The 19,146-nt window shown below is 31.9% G+C and overlaps 1 protein-coding gene across 1 annotated transcript in view; it reads left to right on the top strand.

Annotated features, from left to right (window-relative positions):
* The first annotated feature begins 1,073 nt into the window (after positions 1 to 1,073).
* Positions 1,074 to 19,146, top strand: part of LOC107419514 (disease resistance protein RPV1) — a 37,397-nt gene continuing 19,324 nt past the window's right edge. The window contains exon 1 of the mRNA XM_048474862.1: positions 1,074 to 1,289. Coding sequence (XP_048330819.1) covers positions 1,074 to 1,289 — 216 coding nt within the window. The remainder of the gene's footprint in view (positions 1,290 to 19,146) is intronic.

Here is a 19,146-nt window from a genome sequence, read left to right as displayed (position 1 = left end):
TCATCTTTTATCCTATATAATCCCACCGATAATAATAATAATAATAATTTAATCATATATAATATATCGTCTTTAATAGTCAATTTTGTAATTAAAAAAAAAGGGAAAATTACAATAAATGCCAATTTATAACATATATACCATCCATTATGCAAACTTATACAATATAAGAGCATCTTTGTGTTATTTTGTCATTGCATTGTTAAATTAAAGCATATGAGCACCTTTTTATTTCTTCCATTTCAAATGGTAAATTTTAACAATGTTACTTTTGATGTTAAATTTGGTACCAAATTTGTAATAGGCCAATTTTGCAACTGGACTCCACTTTCATAAAGTATATAGGTTCCATGCCATTTTATGAAATTATTTCGTATTATTTTTGCTTTTAATTGGTAAAAAGTAATTAAAAATGGATTCCATTTTTATTTAATAGAATTTTAAATTTAACATTTTTATTTTTTAGCATTTACTATTTGAGTATAAATGATAAAATTTGGCATTTGCATTAGCATTTATTATTGGAGAGTTCATATCAATATTAAATTATAAAAAAGACAATATCAAAATAATATTTACCATTAAAAATTAAAGATGTTCTAATATAGGAAATATAAATATATTCCAATAAAAATAAATATTTCCATATATAACATGAAGGATATACTTCATTTTTAAAAAGTACATTGCACCTTACTTAAGCGTATTATACGTGTGTGTATATATCTATATATATATATATATATACACTTGGCAAAAAAATTAAGAATTCTAAAGAAGCACTATAATGCTAATAAAAAAGAAAACATTTTTTTGGTAATAGTGTCCACTAGGTCCTCTTGGTTGGCAAAGATACTCGCAAGTCTCTGTCTTTTCTCTTCCGGTGGTCAACAAAAGGGGGTTCGAGGAAGTTACCCTAGAAATAATATATCATTCAGTTATGGCTTTTGCTATGATTATCAAAAGAAGAGAGTTAGCTAAAGCCTAGAGCCGAACATAAGCTCTTGGCAAAAAGTACTTCCTTGACAAAAGCTTTGTGTGTGTTTGTGTTTTATTTTTTTAATTTTTTTTTAATGGATCACTTGCTTGCCTCTTCCTCTTCCTCTTCCTCTTCTTCTTCCAGTGTCTTAGTAACCCATCATGATGTTTTCCTGAGTTTCAGAGGAGAAGATACTCGCAAAAATTTCATTGGCCATCTTTACAAAACTTTGCAGCAAAAGGGAATTCAGACTTTCATTGACAACAAGGAGTTGAGGAGGGGAGAAGAAATTTCGCCTTCACTTATTAAGGCAATTAGAGGATCAACGATATTGTTGGATTTTTGGAACAAAAAACACAGCAAAAGGAAAGGAAAGAAAACAAGGAGCGTAAATTGGTGTGAAAAACTTACTTCAATTCATTTCTGGACAAAAATATATAAACATAAGCTTACAACAGTAAATTATCTACTTTTCACCTACTATTGCAGTAATCATACCACCAAAAGACAAGTCATACTTTGGTTACCTAATACAATAGTGTTTTACCAAAAAGCTGAATATAAAGTAACTAACCTTCAAAAAGGAACTAAGACGCCAACAAAAGTGTCATTACACTAACACTCCTCTTTGACATTTTTGCTGGAAACACTAAGATCATTTCTTAATGTTTCAAACCTTTTTCTTGGCAAGGCTTTTGTCAAAATATCAGCAAGCTGGACCTTAGACTTGCAATGAACCAGCTTCACTTCACCATTTCTTTCAGCTTATAAACTTTGTCTTCCTTTCCTTGAACAACAAAGCTTTTAGGTTGTTCAACATACACTTCTTCTTACAAGTAACCATTTAGAAATGCAGATTTCACATCTAACTGGTAAACTTTCCAACCTTCTTTAGCAGCAAGAGCTAGTAGAAATTTGATTGTCTCATACCTTGCAACTGGTGCAAATGTATCTCCACAATTAATACCTGATTGCTGGACATAATTCTTTTCTACCAATCTTGCTTTATGCTTGTTTATAGTACCATATGCATTGAGCTTGGCCCTAAAGACCCACTTCACTTCAATTTCCTTTTTGCCTTGAAGTTTTTTCACCAACTCCCAAGTCTTGTTTTTGTTTATCATGCTGATTTTAGTTTCCATGGCTTCTCTTCATGTCTCAAACTGATTTGCATCACAGAAAGTAATTGGATTACACAACGCTGGGTGGCATCTCTCATATACATCTGTCAAGGGTGTTATACCTCGGACATCTGCCAGGGATCTTGTACCTCAGACATCGTCACGGGTCTTTTACCTCGGACATCGGTCAACGGTCTTCTACCTTGGACATCAGTCAGGGGTCTTTTACCTCAGACATCGGCCAGGGGTCTTGTACCTCAAACATTGATCACGGGTCTTTTACCTCGGACATCGGTCAACAGTCTTCTACCTCGAACATCAGTCAGGGGTCTTTTACCTCGGACATCGGACAAAGGTCTTATACCTCGGACATCGGTCAGGGGTCTTTTACCTTGAACATCGATCAACGGTCTTCTACCTCGGACATCGGTCAGGGGTCTTTTACCTCGGACATTGGCCAGGGGTCTTGTACTTCGGATATCGGTCACGGGTCTTTTACCTTGGACATCGGTCAACGGTCTTCTACCTCGGATATCGGTCAGGGATCTTTTACCTCAGACATCGGACAGAGGTCTTATATCTCAGACATCGGTCATGGGTCTTTTACCTTGGACATTGGATAGAGGTCTTGTATCTCGGTTGCTTTTCTCGATTGCATCGAGTAAAATTCTTGTACCTCGGATGCTTCTTTCGGATGCATCGGTTAAAGGTCTTCTACCTCGGATGCTTCTCTCGGATGTGTCAGGACCCGTCCAGAATTCCTTCCCCAGAACCCTAGACAAGCCCTGATCCCAGGGAAATACCACCGGTCCTTCCAACGGAAAATCCGGCAACACCTCCCCTAAGGGTAGGACTAACCAAATTTTTTCTGCACTAAAAACACACTTCTATGTTCATCCCCTTATCCTTCCCACAATACTACAAATTAATTCCACAAATTTACATCACTTCAAATAACAACAGCAGCAACCTAGTGCATAAATAATAACTACACGTCCAATACAGTATACAGAGCATTATACAAATAAATGTGGAATTTATACAATGACAGATAAGAAGTAATACAAGATAGAGAGGAAAAAGGGAAGAAATACTTCTTGAACTTGCGGCAACGAACTGAGACGTTGGGTTCGCCCCGGAAAATCAACGTCTCCAACCTGGACCTAGGGGAATGGAATTTAAGAGCGTGAGATGCTAATCATCTCAGTGAGTGACCCTATCTACTGTATACCTTTAATATTAATAATATAGCAAATAAAGGGATTTAATTAATCAATACCGAACAATTAAATAAATAAATAAATAAACAATTAAGGTAACAATTTCTCTCAAAACCCTCACTATTCACTCCGTTGGAAATGTTCCCCTTTTTAAAACATTTTCACAAAACCCGATATTCGTACTTCCCGAAAACCAAGGGACCAAATAATTTAATAAACAACAAATAAATACATAAATACCCCAAATATAAATAAACTACAATAAATTATTATAAATAATTTTGTACTCTTTGGGGTTTGAAATTTTATCTGAAAATTACACTTGATGCATCACACCATATACCGGTGATGCCCTCCAATACCCAGCGTCCTGAGCATCGACTGGCGGGGGGATTAAAGAGAGAAACTTGCAAACGGCACTTCGGCATCTCGACAGTACCGCTGCTGAAACCATCATCCCGGCCAAGGAGGGGGGCGGCTGTGGCCAATAACAAACTTGCCTGCCCACGGTCCAATGGCAACTACGGGAGAAATAATACTTGCGCGCTAAACCACATAATACTTGCGCGCTACCACGTGTCCATACACCAGAACACCAATACTGTATGAGTGCGTCTAAAATAATCATTATTAACCAACCGTACCGCTTTCCAAAATTACCTTGGGAAATATATTAAATTCTCACACTTACCATCCCATATATTTTTATTTAACAAATCGGTACAAAACATCGATAACAAATAAACTGCAATTTTTTCGAAGTACGAGGTTCAACAATAAAAATACCGCGGACATTATTTATAAAATTTAAACAAATATTTTCATAAAATATTTAACCCAATTATGCCCAAAAATAATACTTAAAACCACGTACGATTATTACCGAAATACACTTTGCTCATGCATAAATAATAAATTAAACCACAATAAAATAATAATTACATCGTACCACATGAGCATGATTCAAATACCAATTAAACATAATTAATTGCCCAAAATATTTTTGAAGGTGGGTCACTCACCTGGAGCACGCAATTAAACCATGATCCACCATGGGATCAATTCCACAACTCACCGGTGCTCCTAGGACACAATTCACACACACTCAAATAAATTAATATTTTATTCGGGTAAATAATACCCGGTACCCGGGGGGTCAAACACAAACATTATCCAAAATAGTCGAATAATATACCGAATCGAAGCTTGAGCGACGAGGATTACAAATCCGGTCTCCATCGACCCCAATTCCGCCGGAGGTGGCCGGAATTTGGCCGGAAAGCTTCGGCCGGATTTAAACTTGAGTGATCTCTCAAACGGTGGGGATTTTGGGCAATCTAACCCCGGAAATGGACTCATAGGGGTCGAAAATGGTGGGATAGAGGTATGGATCGGGCTGGATTGGTCGGAAACGGCGAGAATCGTCGGAAAAACGTAACCGGCCGCCGCCGACTTCACCGGCCCGATCTGGGCTCGTCCGGCGGCGACTGGCCGGGAAAATTGGAGGCTGAGGTCGCGGGGAGTTGGGCTTCACTGGTGGCCGGCACGTGTGGCTTTCCGGGGACTGAAATCTGGCCAAAAGGCCGGTCAAAGAGAGCGGGGGAGAGAGTCAAAGGAGAGAGAGAGAGGGAAAAATACCTGCTGGTTTTTTGATGGCTCGGGGAAGAAGAAGGGAAGGAAAGGAAAAGAAAAGAGAAAGGTGTTTTCCCACGTGGGGAAAAAGAAAAGAAAAAGAAAAAGGAAAATAAAATAAAATAAAATAAATAATTAAATAATTAAATAATATTATTACACAAAACAGTAATAAAATAATATGATATTATACATGGTTGACATGTGGCACCTCACTATGGTGACACATGGTCAGACTTATTTAGTCACACGTGGCACATCGTTACGCGTTTAAAAATAATATTAAAATAATACGGTGTTTGAAAAACTCTACAGGTCCATAACTTTCAAATCACATGTCCAAATTGGACGTGCCACTAGTCTACGGACTCGTATCAATGAGCACCTCACAACCATGCATGAGTCAACGCTAACTTTGCATGAATAAAAAGTCAACTCCGGCACCCCTTGGACAGTTTGGACCTCAACTTGTTTTGCTCATAACTTTCAAACCATAGCTCTGTTTTCAACGTGCTACTAGTCTACGAACTCGTGCCAATGTGTACTTCGTAACGGTACCTCAGTCAACCTAGAATTTCCTCGGATTAAAAAGTCAACTTTTGACCCCTTCGGTCAACGGTGAACAGTCAACCTCGGTCAACGTGCACAAATTCCGACATGGTTCGGGATGGGGTGTTACAGATGCATCAGACAAGGGTTTTGTACCTTGGATGCTTCTCTCGGATGCATCAGTCAAAGGTCTTCTACATCGGATGCTTCTCTTGGATGCATCAGACAAAGGTTTTGTACCTCGGATGCTTCTCTCATATACATCAGACAGGGGTCTTGTACTTTGGATGCCTCTGTCATATACATCGTCTGAATCAGCCTCCTCTTGAATTTCATCATGTTTTTGGATAAGATTCACTTCTGAGGCTTGAACTTCACTCTTTTTCCAATTCCATTCTACTTCAAAGCTTTTATCTTTCATTCTAACATTTAGAATTTCACTTCCATGTTGATCATATATTGTGCAAGACTTATCTTGAAAATTCAGAGAATATCCATTTTCAAGCATTTGTCCCACACTCAACAAGCTTTGATTAATTTCAGGTACATATAACACATTTGAAATGAGTTTAGTACCTGTTGAAGTTTTCACAGCCACATCTCCTTTGCCTTGAACTTGAATAAAGTCTCCATTTCCAATTTGGACTTGGGAAACAAAACTTCTATCTAAGCACTTGAAGAGATCAGCATCATGTGTCATGTGTTGAGTACAACCACTATCCACCAACCAAGCTTCTTTATTACCATTTTCTGCATATCATGTAGCAACAAACAGCCTTTCTTCACTTTGCCATGCTTCATCAGCAACTTGTACTTGGTGTGCTTGTTGTATTGGCTTTCCTTTGTTTTTGCAAACTTTTTCAATTCCTGATCTATCAACGGCGCCAAATCTCGAGAGCTTATATGTTAACCACTGTGCAAGTTTAATTGAGATCCATGAGTCTGTTGGATTTCTCACCAAGTTGGTTACATTAGAAGGTCAACACTGCAACAACCTTAGCATTGTTCCAAGTAATCTGCTATCCAAATATTTTAGAACGTTGGACTTTCAAGGCTGCTCGAGACTTCAAATCTTTCCTAACATTGTTGAAAAAATGGAATTTTTAACAAGTCTAAATCTATCTGGGACGAGAATGAAAGAGTTGCCTTCCACAATTGATCATGTAGTTGCACTCATGATGTTGTACTTAGCAGATTGTAAAATGCTTGTCCACATTCCATCAAGCATTTACAACCTAATGTTTCTTGTTGTCCTTGAACTTAATGGTTGCACAAATCTTTCTAAGTTTCCAAACTATGTTGGAGAAGTACATGACAATTTTAAGCTCAGCATTTTAAGTCTTCGAAATTGTAATATATCAGAAAAGGATTTTCATGCAAGTCCTTTTTAGTTTACCCTTGCTTAAATCGCTAGATCTATCAGGTAACAAGTTTGTCAGTCTTCCCTCAATTCGCAAGCTTTCTAAGCTTTCAGCTATTGGTTTACTAATTGTCAACTACTTAGGGAAATTCCAGACCTTCCAGAATGTAAAATGAATTTAAATGCAAGTCACTGCATATCATTGGTGGATACTCCATCCAAGATCTTGCCCAAGCATATTTCCTATAACGTGGTCAGTCTCTATCTCTCTCTCTCTCTCTCTCACTCTATATATATATGTATGTGTGTGTGTGTGTGTTTAGTTATTTCCATTAAGTTGCAGGGATTCTTGAGGGACTCAGAAATTGAAATTATACTTTCAGGATCTGATATTCCAGACTGGTTTAGCCATAAGTCTTTAACGGAATCTGTAACCTAGGATGTGCCTCGTAATATTTCAACGAAATTAGCGGCAGTGACCATTTGTGCTGTCTGTAGGTCAAGCATCAAAGAACTATTGCGATTGTCAGTTAAACTACTTGATGAAAGTAATTCTTGTGTGGGTTCTCTAAGTAGAGAGAACATTGTGGTAGAACCAGGGAATATGTATTTTATTTATCTCCCTGCTTGCACCCTTCTTTACGATTGCTTGCCATATTCTCCATTCAACGATACCAAATTTGGTGCCATTCGAAAAATAGAACAAGTTAGCAAAATCATAGTTTCATTTTTTAGCTGGAGCTCGTTTATGCCTATCGCTAGCTCGTTTATGCCTATCTAAAGCTCGTTTATGCCTACCTGGAACTTGGATATTCCAAGTTGTGGGATTCACGTACTGTGGAATGGAGATGAGACCATGATTGAAGGAAAGCCAATTTCACATATTATTGACAGAACCTTTGATGCTTTTTTGATGGATGAAACCAATTCGGCTGGAGTTCAAGGCGGAAAAGGAAACGCCAGGACCAACATAGTACTTGGAAGAACAAGAAGTACCGGCCAATATTTTTGAAATAAAGGACCTGGAAGAAGAAGAAGTACTGGGTGATGGAATTTGTTGAAGGGTATTTTGATTTAGATGACAAAGGAAAGCAGAAATAAGTTGAATTATTTGAGTAAAGGGTGGGATACTCTTGGGGGAGTAAGAAATATAAAGTATGGTTAAATTTATTTTTTTTTAATGTAATTGTTATTATTATATTATATTGTGGAAGCAATAGCTTTCCATTTATAGGAACGTCGGTTCCTTTGCCTACTAGAATTATTCATGAACGTTCTAGGCACTCTTTTCAAACTTACATAAATATCTTCTTCATCAATTTCCATAATTTATATAAATATCCTCATCAATTTCTACGCATGATTTACTAGCTGCCAAAATAGTTCAAGAAACAATTTTTTTTTATTTTAATGAAAACTATGATTTTTGATCTATAAAAATGATCAGTTATTTTAAATTTTAAAAATTATAGGTTATTGTCAATGAAGGCTACAGTATTTTTATTGATATTACCATATTAGATGACAATCAAAAGAAGGAGCTTTATGAAAATCAACAAAAAGATTCCCAAGCTTTCTTCCTTCTGCAACAAGCCGTGATAGATGAAATTTTTCCAAAAATTATGGGAATTACAATAGCAAAGGAGGCATGGGATACACTACAGGAGGAATTTCAAGGCAATATTAAGATACATACCATAAAACTACATACTCTGAAAAAAAATTTTAAAAATTTAAAAATATAGATAAAAAAATTATAGTTTTCACCACTAAAGACGGCAACTAGAATTGTGCCAAACATGTTTTCGACTATGATGAATAAAAATAATTATGCCAATTAATGAACAAACTTGGCTTTGATACTACTGATAGAATTTATTGAAGAGTATTTTGATTTAGATGACAAAGGAAGGTAGAAACAAGTTGAATTATTTGAATAAAAGATGGAATACTCTCGATGGAGTAAGAAATATAAAGTATGGCTAATTTATTTATTTATTTTTTTTATGTAATTGTTATTATTAGATTATATTGTGGAAGAAGAAAGTCGGTTCATTTGCTGAGTAGAATGGTTCATGAATATTCTAGGTATTTTATTCAAACTTATATAAATATTTTCTTTATCAATTTTCATAATTTATATAAATATATTTATCAATTTCAATGCATGATTTACTAAGCTGCCTAAGTAGTTTTAGAAACAACTAATTATTTTTTATTTATATATTTTTTAATTAATTTTTAATTTCTCTCGAGAAATATGCAGCATTAATTACAATGCTGGGCAACTTTGATCAAGACACAGGCATGCAAGAACTTAGAAATTTTGGCACGTGTGGCTTAACTGGCTTATGTGACGTCACACCCAAACTAAATTAGTAGTAGTTTTTTTAGGATATGATAGTGAAGTATGATTTAAATATTAGATTTATTATAAATGATGTTTTATTTCATTTATTATAAAATAGATCAAAACATATTATTTGAAACCGATAAAAATTATCAATACATATCCAAAACAAATTTTCACATTCTATAAGTACTATTTTTTTTTTCCTTTCCTTTAGTAACAAAAATACATACTTCTCTATTTATTTAATATTTATTCATATTTTTATAAAAAAAATTATTTAAACATTTTTCAAAGTATAATTTTTAAACTTTCTAGGATAATTTGTCTTGGAAATAAATTATTTACATAAATATATTTTTACAATGATAAATGAAACATATAATTGTATTTTATGATATTTAATTTATTATGTATAACAAATTTTATTATTTTCTATTTTATAATAAGAAATATTTTTCCATATATATATATATATATGTAGATTTTTCAAATCTATCATTTTCAAAATTTATAATTAAGAGTAATTATTTTTTAAACAAATAAATTAAAATATTTTTATTACGATTAAGAAAATGTATATTAAATATTATTTTTTTCCTAATTCCTCTATCTATTGCTTATATTTTATTTATTTTGGTGGATTAATATTTCTTTTACTTTTCTACTGATTATTTATTTATTTATTGCATTTAAAATGTAAACTTATAAAATTTGCCATATTTGGACCATAGAAAATGACAAATCCTACACTTGGCTAACAAAGAAAGCGATATGAATAGGCCACTTCCATTAGCCAAATGGCTGAAAAATAAAAAAATTTAAATATAAATAAAAAATTTAAAAATTGAAAAAAAAAATTAACAAAACAAGACTAACAACCGAAAAAAAAAAAGTGAGGAAAAAAAATTCAGGGATTAGATTCATCCATAGTTAAAGACTAACAGTGAAAATTATTATAATTTATTTGTTAAAAAATAAAGGTACAAATATAAATTTCTCAATTTTTTTTGCATATAAAAGATAATCATTTTTCTATTTTCAATGTCTTTTTCTTATTCTTCGAATTTAGGTATTTGTTTTTAAGAAAAAGAGAAATTATAATTAATTTACAAAAAAGAAAAAAAGAAAAAAAAAAGGGAAACGTGTAAACATATAAAGCAAATAAAAGAGTGAAAATTAGAACACAGTGTTTTTTTTTTTTTTTTTTCTTTTAAAACAAGTTATACTAAAGAAAAGGGAAAATTTACCAAATGCTTGGCAATTGGCCAAGATAATTTGGAATGATTTCAAGGTAGAAAACAATAATGCAAAATATTCATCAAATTTATTAACTAAATAATATGTCAATATTTAATTTTGTTTTTTATATTCATTTATCCTTTTAAGGTTTTATCCATTATATTTAGATTATATGGATATATTAATTAATAACATTTTTAACATGTATTATTTAATAAATAAATTTAATCAATATTTTGATACATTTAATATTACTAGATAGAAAAAACCATTTTGTATGATTTTTAAATGCATGAAAAATATTTTATTAAACCCGCTTCTGTTTTTAATATGATAGATATAAAATTATAAATTAGTTAATCTTTCATTTTCAACTTTTTCTCTCATGTCATTTTTTGTTTCGTTTATTTATTTTTGGAGAATATTTCAATTTTGAACTTTTATTACAATGCCGATTGATTAAGTCCTTGTTTCCAAGCAACAACTTTTTTGAAAAAAAAAATAATAATTAAAGTATTTTTTTTATCTTTTGATCAAGACTTTCCCCCTGTTTGCCACTTTTGCAAATTTTCTTCTGTATTTTTTTTTTCTCTAAAAGTATTACATAAACACACCTTTTTTGAATATGACTCCTTTGGTATGCGCAATTATTATTATTATTTTTTTGGTTAAAACTTTCACATGTCCTTCTTATCTATCTATATGAGTTTTATTTGTTAAATTAGAAATTTCAAATAGGATGCACACATTAGATTATTTCTTTTTTAAGGCAAGTTAGTATATCTATTTTCTCTCCCTCTTAATTTCCGCCTCCAAACCTTTTCATTTTCTCTTATCAACCTCGCTTTCTTTCCCTTCCCTCTCAGTCTCCATTTTATAATATACTATTATTATTAATCAAAAAATAAAATAAATAAATTTTCCTTTATTTTATTAGAGAGAAAATTTTGGAAGAATTATCATATGTAAATTACAGTTTTATTTGTTGAGTTTCCATTTTAATATATGAACAAAGCTCTAATATATGTGAGATGACATGTTACGTACCAAGTAGAAGCAAATGCCAACTCTTGACAAAAGAAAAAATTAAAATAACCAAAATTCTCAGGAAAAAAATTAGAATACAATAAAGAATAAAGCCTCAGGGCTGTCTGTAGGAACGTAAAAAAAAAAGAAGTCCAAAGCCCAAAATCCGATTAAACGAATTTAGTTTAAGTTTGATATGGTCCGAGGGCGACTTTTCGCCTAATTTATATTTGGATTGGATTTGGACTTTAGATTTTTAATATAGACTCGGCTCGAAATCCAACCTATTGGGCTATCTGTTATCTGTTGGGCTGGCTTGAAGCCGAAAATAATTTCTATTTTGTTTATAATTTTTAACGATAATTTTTTTAAAATATGTGGTCCAAAAATAATTATAATAGAAGTAAAATTGAGGTATGTAAATGAAATTGTTTCTTTCCCGAAACAAAGAAAGAAAAAAAAAATGGTCAATATGTCTATTTAGAAAAATATATTTATATATAATTTATAGTTTTCGAAATAAAAATATATATTTTCAAATCATTTTTGTTTTTAATTATTTATATATATTTTTTCTAAAATTCCTACAATTTTTATTCAAAACAAAATTAAAATAAAAAGAATGAGGAGCACGCCCATATTAAATAGGGTGACATTGGTACCTTAACTATATCAGCTTTTGCAGATATCTAAAACTTTTTTTTTTCATTATTTTTCACTATTATTATTATTATTATTATTTTGGAAAAAGCCACTGTTTATATTTTTAAAAAATACTGCCAAAAGAATTATCTACAGTAGTTTTATAAATTTGCTGTTGAGTTTTCTCATTTTTAAATAAAAATATTGTACACATTCATTACATCATTTTTAAATGTGCCATAAAATTGCAACATTTTCTTTTTCATATGTCATTGATTAACATTATTTTAATTACTATTCATTAAAAAATCATTATTTTAGATTACAACATTTTATATTTAAGTCATTAAATCTTGATCAACTAATAAAACTATTAAAAATATACTTTTGATTTAGGTTCAAAGCCTCAGGTGAAAATCCACGCACCCCGCCCCACAAATTATGGGGAGAAAAAAAAAAAACGAAAATAATAAAATAAATAATAAAAAAAATCTTGACTTTGAAAATGTAAGTTGAGGCCCCTGTGTAGCCTTTTTGTCCTAATTGTTTGTACGTCCATAGTCTGGGCTAAAAGCTTTGGGCTTAGACTCTGGACTGACTTTTAACAGAAGAGAATTTGGCCTAATACTCCAGTTTGAAAGTCTTTAATAAAATATATCTATCTCCTTTTTTGAGGTTTTTTGTTTTATCTTTTTTTTTTTTTTTTAATATTTCCAAACCATCCTTTTCAAATATCAAAAGGAAAAATATACATGAAAAGCAGGAAGAAAAGAGCAAGAGAAAGTGAGAGAGAATAGCGAAGCAACTACCGGAGAGTTCTTCGGGAGGAGAGATGAGTGGATGAAGTATCCTAGGCTCAGCAATCAGCTCTGCCATGCTCTTTCCGGTTTTGGCCTCGAAGTCGCTACCTTCGGTGTCTACCTGGTCGGCGAGCAGATCTACAACCTTCCTCCTTTTCTTTTGGTTCTACTTTTGATGGTGTGCTTTTTGTTGGGTTTTTCAAGAAATCTTCAAAATAGAAAAATACAATTGGAATCCTATTGTCGGAACCCTAGCTTGGCTTTTGTCATTGGGACTTGGCAAGTGGAAGTTTATTTTGGAAGCGGCAGCAGGAAGAATCAGCCATGGTTAGATTCAATTCTGCTACATTTTTCATCTTTTTCTCTTAATTTTATTGCTTTTCTTGCTTTGGGTAGGGGGAAAAAAAAAGCGAAAATTTGTTTTAAAAATGTAAAACTTTAGCATTTCAATTTTGTCAAGTTTTATGAATTCTTGATTGTGTATGTTTTTATGATAAATTTTTAGGTGAAGTATTCGAAAGAGCGTAATCCTACCAAGAGTGAGTAATTTTTCCATCTTCTGTTTTTTTTTTTTTTTTTGTGTTTTAATTGTTGTTGTTGATCTATAGAATTTTGTTAGCCACTGAGAAAATTTTGGAAAAGGGAGGAGTAAAGTTAGTTTTCTGAAATATTACAGTTGCATTTTTGAGCGAAAGATATTGATTTTTCTTAGTTAATTGTATTGAATTTGGTCTAAAACAAGGCTTTTCGCTAGGGATTTTCTTCAGTGTCTAAACGAAAGTTAGATTAGTTAAGCATGGTTTTAGTTTTGGAAAATTTATTGTTAATGTTGTTTTTTAGGATCTTAATCAGCTTGCAAAGCTAGGGGATCAGGCCTATGAGTTCGTTTTAAGGTATGCTTATTCAACTTGATTGCCTTATTAACTGCTTTAGGCCGGTGTGTTTAATTTATGTCCAATATCTCTTATGCTGGTATCTCAGTGTTTTATTGGAAGTCTGAGATGGTTAATGATGGTGAATACCTTTAATAATGTTAAAGTTCAATGAAAAAGTAATTATGTATTAATATAGTAAATCTGTGACAGTATGTCAAGGGTTCCATTAGATCATCGATATAGGAAATTTAATTTAAAAAATAATCAGTAAATAGAGCTCAATCTCAGAAAAAATTGGTTTGATATCTAGTATGATAATGATTTTGAAGTGTGACTTAATCAAGTTAATGCTTTGTTTTCGTTATATTCTCTCTTCAGAATACTAGGGAAACCGCCCATGCTGCCATGCAGACCCTTCGGAATACTGTAAGCAACATGTCACTCACACAGGCCCTTCTAAAATATAAGGAGAGAAGAAAAAGGGATAGTAATGCAGTGATGACAATGGTGATTAAACAGTCAAAGCCTTCTCAGATTGCGCTTCAGTCTCGACTTAGCACCAATGAATTGTTTATGGCAATAGATCCAAATACGAAGCAGCTATTGTATTAGGAGGACAAGACAGACCATTCAAAAGGATCTATATATCTAGATGAGTTGTTGCTCGTTGAAAATACTTTGATATCTCTGCACAATGACAAACAGGTTAATTCCTCAAGTCTCTCCATCAAAAGTAATTTGGTTGTTTTTTTAGGTTGCTTATTACTATGGTGTGGAAATGTGGTAATTTTCAGTCTTCTGTTCTTTTTTTGCCATTAGTATTATTATTATTATTATTATTATTATTTTTTCACCTTCTATTTTTGATAAGTAAATATGAGTGGAATGAAAAAGGTACTGGTACATGATGTACATTGTTCAGTTTAGTTGCTTTTTTTATATTTATAAGTTGTGGTTAAAATTCTAAACGGGTAAACACAATATTTCTTTATCCTTCTAGTATGATGCAAATAATGGGGAATTTTTCTTTTTCACCAATTTGGATTGTATATATAGTTAATTGTTTATTCAGTTTCCTTTCACTACTTTCTTTCTTGTAGTCATCACTCATGACCAAGCTATTTATTTTTTGGCACCTCTGTCTTATACTGGTTCCTATTTTGTCATGTCCGCTGTTTTACTTTTACTTTTCTGTACCTTGTGATAAACAATAATTCTACAAATTACCATCTATTCTTTAAAGCCCATTTGAGTGGTGGACCTATAAGGTATATTATTAGGTTCATTGGAATACAATAATGGAAGCTATATTGAGTTGGGACAGATGAGGGTCCTATGCTGTTACTGGAAGATAGGAATTTCTTTTTTGTTCACTTCCTTCCTTTTACTATGGTTTTATGTACCAAGGTGTCTTTTAGAGTTAAGGTTTTTGTACGCATGATAGACATGGATATTTTTTCCATGGGCATGTCATTTCTTATTTTGATTGAATCTTGAATCTATGCTTACAAAGTTTCTCATTTGTAGGATTGCTACATTGACATCTGCTCCCCAGAGGTTCTTAGCCTTTTTGCTGACAATTTTGATTACCAACATCTATGACGCCATTTTGTCAAGGGATTGCTCGTTGATGATGTATGTATTTAAAATTAACTATCTATTATGTTAAAACAAATTTAAACTGTCAGCTAGATTTACATTTCCATCTCATACTTACATATTATATTACATAAATGGAGCCACAAATACACATAAATGATGCTTATGCCTCTACCAACATGAATTGTGTACATATTATTGAAACTTTATGTTTTAAAATGTAACGAAACTCTCTTTGATTAGAATGTAGCAGAATTATTTCATGACTATGCTTAGCTATCCATAAACTTGTATAGCTATGTTGGATAAGAATGCGGATGGATAAAGATTTATTCATGGTGGAAATTTCTTATATTTTTTGTTGATATGTAGCCAATTTGGATTGTCATTCTCATGGTTTAGTACCTTTTGTCAAGTGAATATGCATTTTGTCCTCTTGGACATGTCAACCTTTATATTCATTTTAGTTTTGGAATTCTTATAAGGTAACCATCTATCCATTCAGATTATGGGTTACAAAATATTCACACATGAAATTCATTCAAGCTATGTGGCTAGACTTGACAATTTCTATAGTTATGACACTGTCAGTAAGGACATAATTCAGCGATGGACATATCCATTAGTGCCAGATGTTAAGTTTTTTGGGAACTCTTCGGTTAAATTGGAAAGATAGGGGATGTATCGAGCATCAGGTAATTATCACAAAGTTGTTATGGGATATCCTTTTTATAATTGTTTGACGAGTTGAGAATTTTCTCATGTACTCATAGCTTTATGAATGGTATCATTTATGTTAAATATTCACATAAAAGAGAGTACCAAGTAATTTGACTTTAAGTCTGCTAGAATCCTTATTTAAACATTTCTTTATTACTTATGTTAAACCAATATTTATTTCTGTTGATATTAATAAATGCAACTAAAACAGTAAAAAAGCTCTTATCATATAGTTGCACCTTATTGGTGCTTATAATTGAAGAATAGCTTCACCTCTCTCTCTCTCTCTCTCTCTCTCTCTCTCTCTCTATAAAAGAAAGGAGCTTTTACCTATTTTCATGGAAACGACCAAATAGATGTACACAATTTAGAGTGCAACATAATCTTCATTTTTAGGGTACAATTGAACACCATCTCTAATTTCTACTATGCTTTTCAATCGCATTTATACATGAGCTTCTTTGAGTATCCTGTATGGCTTTAAATTATTTTATAATGGAATAAAAATTAGTGTGATTCTTGAGGGAAATACCAAAATGTGAATGGTTGCATGCTAATGTTACTGAATTCCTACTACTTTGTTCAAGCTAACAAAATTCTTTCTTTTACATCTGTTTGGCTTTTATATGTTGCCACTGAGATAACATGTTTTTTCTTTGGTATGGCAAATAGCTAGACTTGCTTTCTCCTCGATGTATTTAAACTATATCTATGTGGAAGGGGTTGATTATGAGGTGACTTATTTAAAGGTTGATTCAGAGGGTTCTAGTGCAACATGATTTTCTTCGATCTATGAACTTTACCTTTCAATTCAATAGCAAGGATTAGGTCATTTTTGAAGTTATACTCTAATATAAGCTACTTGAATCATCTATAGCCCTTGTAACATCCAAATACTTGCAATTTTTTTTTTCTTTTTCATTTTTCTTAATGGAAAATTTACTTTCTTCATTGTCGGTTGGAGGAGCAAGACCATATGTTGGTCAAACTGCATCTTAATAAAAAATATTTATTAATATTTTTGTCAAAATGTTTAAACATTTTAAAAATATATGTTATATTTTCATAAGGTACATTCACAATTGTTAATATAATTATATTTAAGCAAAAAAAATATAAAACATATATATATATGCACGATTATTTTTTATTAGTAATATATATTTTCTTACTGTTACAGAGATGTTAAATATAATCCTTAACAAAAGAATCCAAAAAAAATAGAAAAAAGTGAAAAATTTTCAAATAAAGTTGATTATCGATGGTGCATCGGTAATTACCGATGTCAATGGTCTCATAGGTAATTACTGAAACCTTGTGGTAATTAAAATTTGTTATTTTTTTTCAATCCGACAACTTCAATAATGTGTGTTTCCATCAAGATCATGCAAAATCTAACTTAATGATCCTTAACAGTACAATCCACAAAAAGTTTGAAAAAGTTAGAAAATGTCAACTAAAGTTTATTATCGATGGGTCATTGGTAATTACCGATGTGACCGTTGACAATCCATATTAGAAGTCCATGTGCTTGCTGAAAAAATTACTGATAATTCCATCGATAATTACCGAAACCCCGTTGGTAATTTCCATTTGACCATTTTTACAAAGCAAATCACTACAATTCAATCGGACAACTTCAATAATGTGTGTTTCCACCAAGAACATACTAAGTATAATTTTATTAATAATCTTCAACAGAAGAATCCACAAAAAAATCGAAAAAAGTTAGAAAATTTCAAATAAAGTTTATTACTGATGGTGCATTGGTAATTACTGATGTCAACGGTTTCATCGGTAATTACCGAAACCCCGTCGGTAATTTCAATTTGACAATTTCGATAATGTTTGTTTCCACTAAGAACATGCAAAAACTAAATTTATTAATGATCCTCAACAATACAATCCACAAAAAGTTTGGAAAAAATTAGAAAATTTCAACCAAAGTTGATTACCAACATATCTTCGATAATTACTAATGAAATTGTAGGTAATTCATATTAGGAGTTCATATGCTTGCTGGAAAAATTACTGATGGTTTCATCGATAATTATCAAAATTCCATCGGTAATTTCAATTTCAATTGTTGAGGATCATTAATAAAGTTAGATTTTGCATGTTCTTGTGCAAATATACATTATCGAAGTTGTCAGATTGAAAAAAAATGACAAATTATAATTACCGATGCACCATCGGTAATCAACTTTATTTGAAAATTTTCCATTTTTTTCGATTTTTTTGCAAATTCTTTTGTTGAGGATTATTAATAAAGTTAGATTTAGCATGTTCTTGGTTGGAATTCATTACAACTACTTTTCAATTATGTATTGAACAATAAAATATGTTGAATGCAAACTTTTTCAATGATAAAAAATATAAGAAAGAGAAGTAAACACAAATAGACGATTGTCCCAAGTTTTCTGCACGAATAATACCCACTTTGCTGAAAAGTAATCATCTCTTTGATACCGAAAACTCTATTTTGAAGTGGATAGGTTGAAATGGTGTTCTTGGCTCAAAATTGGCCAATTATTATAGTTTAAAAGAAAATGTTAAATAATTAAGAGAATAACTATAGAATGACAAATTGATTTAATTACTCAATCAGTTTCATTATTATTATTTACTTGACAATCAAGAATATTCAAGGTACTTGCTAGGATGCCAAAATTAACATCGACTTGCAAAATTCTTTTTTTGACAACTTTTACATCACAATGAGATAATGGTTTCAATAAACAGCATATGATTTCAACAATTTTCATCCAAGGGTCAAATCCACAAATGGAATCCTGCTCTTTCCAGAAAAAAAAAGAAAACTTAAATTGAAAAATATAACATTGAAACTTGAATTCAAGTTTGCTTGAATTGAGAACACCTGTGTCCACATATTATTTAGATGACCCAATATAGTTCAACATACCATGCTAACCAAGCCTCTCAGTTGATAAATTTTTTGCTTCTTTCGGTAGAGATAGTAAAAACTTCTTGCTTGAACCAACATGGTTGCAGACAAGCTTCCGTATTTTCC

Source organism: Ziziphus jujuba, chromosome 2 (genome assembly GCF_031755915.1).
Source record: "Ziziphus jujuba cultivar Dongzao chromosome 2, ASM3175591v1".
Lineage (NCBI taxonomy): Eukaryota > Viridiplantae > Streptophyta > Magnoliopsida > Rosales > Rhamnaceae > Ziziphus > Ziziphus jujuba.
This window is presented reverse-complemented; position numbering and strand designations above follow the sequence as displayed.